This window comes from Ammospiza nelsoni, chromosome 28, assembly GCF_027579445.1.
Source record: "Ammospiza nelsoni isolate bAmmNel1 chromosome 28, bAmmNel1.pri, whole genome shotgun sequence".
Lineage (NCBI taxonomy): Eukaryota > Metazoa > Chordata > Aves > Passeriformes > Passerellidae > Ammospiza > Ammospiza nelsoni.
This window is the reverse complement of record NC_080660.1, coordinates 1,142,414-1,152,120: the sequence shown is the minus strand read 5'-3', so window position 1 is coordinate 1,152,120 and position 9,707 is coordinate 1,142,414. Positions and strand designations below refer to the sequence as shown.

Here is a 9,707-nt window from a genome sequence, read left to right as displayed (position 1 = left end):
GGCTCCCAGCTGGAATTTTTCCTGTGCAGGATCCTCTTTGCCCATGGCAGTGCTGAGAGGAGGAGGAGGAAGAGGAGGAGGAGGAGGCAGAAATAGTCTGGCTGAAAGCCGAGCACTGGCAGAACAGCTTGGCACCATCAGAAATGAGCTGCATGCAGGGAACAGGGAGGAAAAGAGAGAAAAAAACCCCCTAAAGCACCAAAAGAATGTTGATCTCAGGCAAAGCCCAGGGAGAGGAAGGCAAGGGCTGCTCTGAGCCTCTCAGGTGCATGGATGTGGCCTGTGCCCCCCAAAAAGGTGTTTGGGGTCTCAGGGGTGCTAGGACAGACTCCCTGGTCTGAGGGGTTGCATTGGGGTTTGCTTTGTTGTCAGCTGTGGGGTGAAGTGGGGTGTGAGGTGCCCCCACCCTGGCCCTGGCAGTGACTGATGCCAGTTTTGGGTGGCTCCCTCTATTTCTAGTTCCACGTCTGGCTTCAGCCACAAAGCTGGGATATTTTTGCTGTGTGGCTTTAGGATCAAATACCCTCAGTCTCAGATAAAACAAAATATAAAATAAAATAAAATATAAAATAAAATAAAAAATAAATAAAATAAAATAAAATAGAAAATAGAAAATAAAATATAAAATAAAATAAAATATAAATTATAAATAAAATAAAAATAAAAATAAAATATAAATAAAATAAAATATAAAATAAAATATAAAATAAAAATAAAAATAAATAAAATAAAATAAAATAAAATAAAATAAAATAAAATAAAATAAAATAAAATAAAATAAAATAAAATAAAATAAAATATAAATAAAATATAAATAAAATAAAATATAAAATAAAATAAAATAAAATATATATTTTGGGGGGTTTCTTTAAGCCAAATTTCCCCGTGTTTGACCTGCACAGTGCCCTCCCGAAGTCTGGGGGTACCACAGCACCCCATATCTTCACATGCAGGTAAAATAAATATTCCCCAGCTCCTTGCAGACTGAAAATGATCCCCCCAACACTCAGCTGAAGGTTTCAGGAGTGAACCAGGTTTAACATATCCTCGCCTTGGGGGTCCAGCACGCAGCATCCCCGCCCCTGCCGTCCTCCCCCTCCCTCCCTCCCTCCCTCCCTGGCGCAGGTGGGAGCCGCTGACTCATCTGCCATCATCACCACCACCATCATCATCGCCATCCTCCCCCCACGAGGAAGGGCAGTTCGAGGGGCTGCATTGCAGACCCAGCGGCTCCGGCAGACAAAAGCGACCCCAGCCGCTCCCTCCGCCCGCGGCTCCCCGGCACAAAGAGCCCGGCCCGGCCCCGGCTCCGAGCGCAGCGCTCCCGGCACCGCCCGCCCGTAAGGTAAGGGATGCGAGGATGCTCGGGAGAGGATGCTTGCTATCCCGGCAAGGATTTGGGTGCGGGGAGATGCTGGGATTTATTTTTGAGGGGGGAAATGAGCTACAGGCAGCGGGGATTTAAGCGGAGAAAGGTGGGTTTGGTTCCATGGGATGAGCAGAGCCCGTGGGAAATGATCTTTTTTGGGGGTGACACGCCACACAAGAGGGGTTTTCCTTCCACATTCATTCCCTTTTACTGGGTATTTAATTATTTACTTGTCACTAAACTCTCTTTCTCCCTCTCTTGTCACTAAACTTCAATTTTTTACTGTTTGGAGCTTAAAAATCCATCACCACAACACCCATCACCATTAATAATTATGTGTCGTTTTGCTGCAAAAAACTCACGGATAGATCCCTAGGGATAAATTCCCAGGGAAGAGACTATTTTAAAGTCCTGTGGCTCAGTTTGCCCGGAGGGGATGACACAGGAGCCTTTCATAGCCTCTGAGTGACATCCAGAACCTTTTAAATTTAGCAGCTGAACGCACCGATCCAAAATATGCCTGAATCATCCTTGAGAATTCTGATGTTAAGGCAGGGAATCAGCAGGAAAAATGAGGATGTTTTGGGTTAGTCTGGGCTTTTTTCCCCACCTCCGGTGCCAATCGAGGAGGTGAATGACATAACCCTGCCAGGCAGTGACTCAGCTCCACCGAGAAAAGCTGAGCCACGTCTGGTCCTGCTCTTTCCCAGTTTTTTGGTGGATCGGGGTGGGGCTGCAGGGGGAATTCTGCAGCGGGGATGGATGGATGGATGGATGGATGGATGGATGGATGGATGGATGGCAGGGCAGGGATGGGTGGGGTGTGGTGGGAATGCCGGGCGAGGCTCCTTCCAGCCCTTTCTAGAGGGTTCGGCCAGGGGAGGGAGGGATGGGGTGGGATCAAGGGGGAGGGGGATACACAGGGACCCCTCCTCACGGCCCGTTCCATGGGGATTCAGCACAGGGAAAGGTGTGGAGGGGTGGAAAAAGAGTTTATTTAGGTGCTGCTCTCCCACATCTGCTCTCCCAGAGCTGGCAGGAGGGATTTCAGGAGGAGCAGGTGGGAAGGGGTTAATGCCCACCCTGATTTCAGGAGGAGCAGGTGGGAAGGGGTTAATGCCCACCCTGATTTCAGGAGGAGCAGGTGGGAAGGGGTTAATGCCCGCCCTGATTTCAGGAGGAGCAGGTGGGAAGGGGTTAATGCCCACCCTGATTTCAGGAGGAGCAGGTGGGAAGGGGTTAATCCCCACCCTGCCCTCCCCTCCTGTGCTGTTTCTTTGGGGAAACTGAGGCACGGAGTGACAAATCCCCTGAATCCCCCCCGAATTACGGCGCAGAGAAGGGTGTGGATAAAACTCTGGCAGAGCTCGAGCCTGCAGTTAGACCCAGCCTAGAGTGAAACCTGCACAAACCCGTGCTCTCCTCCACCATCAACTCCTTTTTAGGGGATTATCCTAAAAAGCATATCCCCTTTTTGGTGGATTATACTAAAAAAATATATCCCCTTTTTAGGGGGTTATCCTAAAAAATATATCCCCTTTTTAGGGGGTTATCCTAAAAAGTTTTTATGGGATTATCCTAAAAATGATAGCCCCTTTTTTGGGGATTATCCTAATAAGGATACTAGGATAACCCCTAAAAAGGTTATCTCGTTTTTAGGGGGTTATCCTAATAAATTTTGGGGATTATCCTAAAAAGGCTATCCCCTTTTTAGTGGGTTATCCTAAAAAGGATATCCCAACTTTTTGGGATTATCCTAAAAAAGATATCCCCTTTTTAGGGGGTTATCCTAAAAAGAATATCCCCTTTTTAGGGGATTATCCTAAAAAAGATATCCCCTTTTTAGGGGGTTATCCTAAGAAGGATATCCCTTTTTTAAGGGGTTATCCTACAGGACAGCATCAACACGGCAACACCCGAGATTTCTACCCACTTTGGGCCAACTCCTGTGTTTTTAGTCGAGCTTCCCTCTTCCTTTTCTTCCCCCTCGTGCCCTCCACAGCCTGAAAATGCTGGACACCATCAGCAGCCAGTACGACTCGTTCATCTACTGGAGGATGCCGATCCCACGGCTGGACATGGCCGAGCTGGAGGGGCTGGGGCTGGCAGACCTGGCCCTCTACAAGCCCAAGGGAGGCCTGGGCAAGCTTGCTGAGCACCGAGGCAGCCAGGAGCTCTCCCAAGAAGAGGACAGTCTGCTGCAGTTCAACAGCTTCAATTTCTGGCGAGCTCCCATTGCCAGCATCACCTCCTTAGATTTCGATTTAATTTGAAGCCTTCTCTGTCACTCCTCACCCCCGCTGCTCTCTGTCTTTCTGCCAGGATTTGGTTTTGGTGTCATTTTGGAGGTTGTTGGGTTGGGTTTTTTTTTTTTTTAGTTTCTGGGTGGTTTTGCCATTCATCATTCACTCAGCAGCTCACTGCTGGCCTTGATGGCGATGGCTCCCAAAAATCTTCAACTCTCCCTTTTCCTCCTGGAATCACAACAGCACTGGGGGCAAACACGAGGGGAAGGGGCAGAAACAACCCCCCCCCTCTCAATTCCCAGAGGGTTTGGGAGGTGCTGACAATTTCTCAGCTCATTTCTCAAGTGCTTTTTTAAGAAACTCGTTTGTGCAAATGAGGAGCAATGGGAATCGCCCTCATTTTGCAAAAAGCATCAACCCTCTGTGCTCCCCTGGCCCAATTTCTCAAAATTCCTCTTTGTCCCTTGACCTTTCCCTCGGGAATGCAAGGTGGAAGAGGCAGGAATGTGCTCAAGATATCAGCACAAACCTTCTTCTTGAGGAAAATAATCACTTTGAGCCTTGTGGTGTGAGCCTAAGCAGAGAAAATTATGTCCAGGAGAGTAAATAGACATGGAAATGCTCTGACTTTCCTTAGTGGGGTCAAGCCTGGGTGTTGATTGCCCCAAATTTGATTTTTTTCATCCTTTTTTTATGCCCCACATGGCTTATTTCCAGTGCTGGGTACATTGAAGAGTGATGGGGCAGAGCTGAAATGTGGATCTTACCCACAAATGAAAATATTTCAGCTTTTCCACCCACTTAACCCTTTAAAACCAACAACAAACAATGCTGTGTTCATTCAAGTGAAAGCCTTGAGTTTTCTCCAGGGAGATTTTCACCTGCTGAGGTTTATTTCTGAGCATCATCTCAAAATGGGAGGAAAAACCCCAACCTGGAATAATTTTTGGCTTTTAAACAGTTGAGGTTTTTTTTTCCTTTCCAATACTGTTTTCTGGGATTGATTTGTCTTCTTGAATGTGCTTTTTTTTTGGTTTAGATTGGGATGAAATGATGTGGAGCATCCCAAAATCATCCTGAGAGTTGGGGGGTATGTGGCTGGGGGCAGGCAGCACTTTAAAAAGTGCCAGGAATAGGCAAAAAATTGGAAAAAAAAAAAATCTGCATTCTACTATGAAAATTGGAAGCAGCTCTCCTGTAATCTGCAGAAATAATCAAGTGTGCTGATTTTGAACCATCTGTGTAAAACCAGAGATGAAAAATGTAAACTCTCCTCTGCAGAGCTGTTTTGACTTCTGTGTTCCCAGCTAGGAAAATCTGCAGAAGTATTTATTATGAAACTTTAAATAAAATCAATTCAAAACATACACACTCCTGTGGACATGCAGACTGACATCAAGTTTTTTGGCATTAAAACGTCTCAAATCTCTTTACAGTGAGCTGGGAACTCACCCCTATGTCTTTGCATATGCTGTAGAAGACTTAAGCGTGGAAAAACGAAGCCTAAAAGATTATTATAAGCACATTAAGGATATTATTTACACTTCAGCTTTCCCAAGCCTCACAGGAAAACACTCCAGAGACGAAACAGCCCCTAGAGCTCCAATTTTACCTCAAAAAAAGGACATTTTGGGCAAGTCAGGGGTAACACCTTGGAGAGGGAGGCTTGGCAGCCTGAGAGGAGCTAAATCCTGGAACTGGAAGGCACTTAGAGGGGGCAGATATACTCAAACCACTGAAATACACATATATAAATACATATTTATTTAGAAATCCCAATTATCAACGTTCCAAAGCACATCTGAATCACCCGGCCTCCGTGAGGCGCGGCCGCCATTTTATACTTGGCGCAAAAACGCCTCTGCCGGATCTAACCCAGGAACCCTACGGTCCAACCCAACTGATTGATATCCTTCCGCCAGGGGAAACCCCTCCCCTGCCAGGCCTCTCCCACCGCTCCAGGGCGGGGAGGACGACAGAGAAAAGAAGGAGAAATCCCCGCATTCCACACAGTTCCCGCTGAGCGCGAGTGCGGGGACAGCCCGATCTTTCTGCTCCGCCTTGGGGGACTCTTTTGTCGCAAATACTGTATCCTTCCGCCGCCTCACGGGCTCGCCTCCGGAGCCGCCATTTTGTGAGGCCGCGGAGGGAGGGGCGGGGCAGGCGCGGAGCTGGGCGGGGCCGAGCGCCCTCAGCCGGGGCGGAGCCGTTGAGGGAGACGCCCGTGAGGGGAAGGGCTGCGATCTTGGGGGTCTTGAGGAGGAGGGACCCCCATAAGGGGCTTTGGGGATCCCTGTGAGGGGAAGGGCTGCGATCTTGGGAGTCTGAGGATGGGGGACACCCGTGAGGGGCTTTGGGGACCCCTGTGAGGGAATGGGCTGGAGGAGCCTCAGGGGCTCTGAGGGGGGACCCCCATGAGGGGTTTTGGGACTCCCATGAGGAGAAGGGCCACGATCTTGGGGTTTTGAGGAGGGGGCACCCCCGTGTGATGGGCGCTCACCCAGAGAACAAATCCCATCACAAACATCCTATCTCACCCTTCATTCTTACACCAGGGCAAATTCTCAATCTCTTCCCCACAGCAAACCCCAAAACCACTTCAGGTAATGTCTTAGGGAACCTCGAGTGTGAAAACCTTGGGATAAAACCCCCAAGATCGCTCTCCAGTAGAGGGCAGATGGGTATTTAGGAAAGTAAAAGTGCTGAAATGTGGCCAAACACGCCCAGCGGCTGCTTCCTGCGCCTGAATGTTTTCACCAGGCGAGATAAGGGAGGAGGATCCTACTCATGGTGTAAATAAAGGTGGTTCCAGGCTGAGTGGCTTGGCCAGGGCCTGCTCCAGGTCTGGAGAAAATGGATTTGGCTGATTGCAAGAGAGGAATAATGAGAATTCCTGCCTGTGCCAAATCCAGAGTGGAACAGTTTGCTTTGCTCTTTACCGCCAGCGTTGAGTGTTTTGCTTCGTGTAAACACTGAGTAAGGAAATTCCTGGATAAGCAAATCTAAGAGATGTGTAGGTTGCTCCTTATTTATTCTGTTTATTCTATTTATTCTTATTTATTCTATCCCATATTAAATGGAAATAAAGAGGTTTCCCGTTGTTCCTTGGCCTTTATTTTGACTGGGAAAACCCATTCGACTCGGTTCTAAGTGCAAATCCCTTTTGAGTAATCACAATTTTTCTAATAACTCATCAAGTTAATTTTTGTGTGTTTGGGGAAACACAAATTGCTGTTTCTCTGCAGTTTTGAGGCTGCTGAAAATTTTTGGGAAGCATTTTTTGCCTCATCCTGCAAACACTTCTGTATGTGAGTAATTCTTTGGTCAAGTGGGACTGTTCACCTGGGCGAATGTTTGCTTAGCAATCAGAGAGTGCTTTTGAAACTGAATTAATTTTTGAGATCCTGACATTCCCACCCAGAAAGGGCACAGGGACAGCCCTGAGAGGTGATTTTTGCATTTCCCACGAGATGGCAATCAGCAACCACTTTAATTGTAACAAAACCGTTTGATTTAACACTTCCACATAAAGACTTTTCTTCTCTCTCTCTCTCTTGTTTTTAAATGGGAAAAAGGATCTTTAGCTGGGCTGAAGGGGAATCTGAAGGTGCTGAAAACTCCAGGCTTGGGCTGTTTTCACCTGCCAGCACAAATATTCTATGAAACAAACCTGCTAAACTTGCTAAATCAGGTAAAAGAAGAGAGAAAAAAAAAAAAAAAAAAACCCAGATTGCAAGGGTTAAACGAGAAGAACTTTAGGTGAACTTCCCTCTGTGTGCCTATAATCTGTTGATCTCCGAGGAACAGGATCTCTTTTTTTCCCTTTTAAAGAGGAATTGTGGGTTCTGTGCACTGAGCTTGCGCCCTTTCGGTAATTTCCTGCCCCATTCTTCCATTGAATAGGAGCTACTACGGTCAATTGCAGGAAGAAACATTGTTTTGGGGGCTGAGAAGGTTTGTTTATCTCATTTCAGTCAATATCCCCTCGAAGTGAGTGCTTTTTGGGTGATTTTATTGATTTAATCCCAGTTTGAATTTAATTAAAGGAACACTGATGGATACCAATAGAAAGAACTTAATTCTTATTAAATTCTAAATGTCTGATGTTGCCATATGCAGCGCTTGATGTGCTTTAACAGTTATTTTAAAAATAAATGATAATTTAAAATTAAATAATATTTTTAAAATAAATAGTATTTTAAAATAAATAATAAACTTAAATATTTTATTTTTAAAATAAATAAAAATATTAAAAATAAATAAAACCATATTTTATAAATAAAAACTGTTGCAGAAGTGGATTGACTGTAACATACAAACCTGGATAAACAGTTCAGAGTGAAACTGTCTCAAATGTTTCCTGTCCCCATGTTGAGGCTCTGATAACTCCTCACAGAAAGCTTTCTGTTGTTTTTTAATATCATCTTTTATGCTGTTTGACCTTTAATTAACTTTGAATTTAGGAATTTGATGAAGTGGAAGTTTATCTCACCCCTCACTTCTCAATTCCTTTCTCTTCCCCAAAGCTAAGCGATTTTTTTTTTTCTCGAGTCTAGAGACGAGTAATTGAAATTCTTGGGGCCGCTGGTGCCACAGCCCTGATTTGTTGACCCCTGGTGCTCGAGTGTTTTCCTGTCTGGCACCCAGCACAGGCCAGGTCCCCGTTTCCTGCCCTGGGAGCAGGATGCAGCCAAGGGAAGGGGCAGGGAAGGAAGCTTTGCAGAGCCAGGGCTGCTCCAGAGCTTTTCATTTGTGTGCTGCTCCTTATTAATGTGCACAAAATAAAGTTACTCAGGCTGGAAAAGGCCTCCAAAATCACCAATCCAGCCTTCAAATGGACTTGGTGATCTTGGAGGTTGTTTGGGCCTCCCAGCTACGCCAGATTTACCCTGAAACCTTTGTTTTGCTGAGCTGCGGTGGTGTTGTTTTCTTTCTGCTAAAACCTGCTGTATTCCCACATTGTTTTCCATAATCCCAGGAGTCTCAAGCCACACACTGGAGCCTTTCCCCTTCAGTTTCTATTCAAGGAAGAGGGGAGGAAACCCTGACTCTTTTCTCTGCTCTTTGCTTTATTTCCCAAGGCAAGAGGGAGGAAGTGGTGGAAACAGAAGCTGTGGATTGTGCCACCCGAGTGCCAGGAGGAGCAGGGTGAGGAGCAGCCAGGTTCAATTCCAGAAGGAAAAACTTCCAGCTCCTGAGTGCCACTGTCCCCAGAGCAGGGTGGGCAGCAAGGTGAGGTTAATTCCAGAAGGAATTATTCCAGCTCCTGAGTGCCACTGAGGAACAGGGTGAGGAGCAGCCAGGTTCAATTCCAGAAGGAAAAAATTCCAGCTCTGAGTGCCACTGTCCCCAGAGCCACCTGTCCCTGCCAGGAGGAGCAGGGTGGGCAGCAAGGTGAGGTTAATTCCAGAAGGAATTATTCCAGCTCCTGAGTGCCACTGAGGAACAGCCAGGTTCAATTCCAGAAGGAAAAAATTCCAGCTCTTGAGTGCCACTGTCCCTGCCAGGAGGAGCAGGGTGGGCAGCAAGGTGAAGAGTAGCCAAATTCAATTCCAGAAGGAAAAAAATTCCAGCTCTGAGTGCCACTGTCCCCAGAGCCACTGTCCCTGCCAGGAGGAGCAGCCACGTTCAGTTCCACAAGGAAAAATTCCAGCTCCTGTGAGCTCGTGGGGTCTGAGGGCTGAGTGTCCGTGGGGTTTCTTAAACCACACTAGAATATTTTGGGTTTTTCCTGGAAACCCAAGGCCCTCAGGAGGAGAAATGCCAATTTGGCTGTTGTCTCTTTGGCACAGACTGTTCCTTTGTCCTGTGGGGAACATCCCAGTCTGGGATTAAATCATCCAACCCATGAAACCCCAACCAGTAACTCCATCATTTATCCAAAGCTTCATACTAGCCCACTAATATCAGCCTCAGCCCACCTTGTCCTGCCACTAAACTCTCTGTAATCTCATTATTTTATGAGCCAGATCCAAATGAAAGCAGGGCACAGCTCCAGAGCTCAGCTTTGTTTCCTCAAGGGATGTCATTCCTGCCTTGCCTCCTGCCGCCCATTCCTGCCGCGTGTCCCAGGGATACTCGATTATTTGGAT

General features: G+C 46.6%; 1 protein-coding gene across 1 annotated transcript; it reads left to right on the top strand.

Annotated features, from left to right (window-relative positions):
* Positions 1-1,121: 1,121 nt before the first annotated feature.
* MLLT11 (MLLT11 transcription factor 7 cofactor) lies at positions 1,122-4,982 on the top strand. The gene is made up of 2 exons (XM_059490396.1): positions 1,122-1,345; positions 3,372-4,982. The coding sequence occupies exon 2, from the start codon at positions 3,379-3,381 to the stop codon at positions 3,640-3,642; it is 264 nt and encodes an 87-aa protein (XP_059346379.1). The 5' UTR covers positions 1,122-1,345; positions 3,372-3,378; the 3' UTR covers positions 3,643-4,982.
* Positions 4,983-9,707: the final 4,725 nt, after the last annotated feature.

What these genes read in the sequence shown, in the direction of transcription:
- MLLT11 (XM_059490396.1), top strand. Translation starts at nt 3,379, where the DNA reads ATGCTGGACACCATCAGCAGCCAGTACGACTCGTTCATCTACTGGAGG.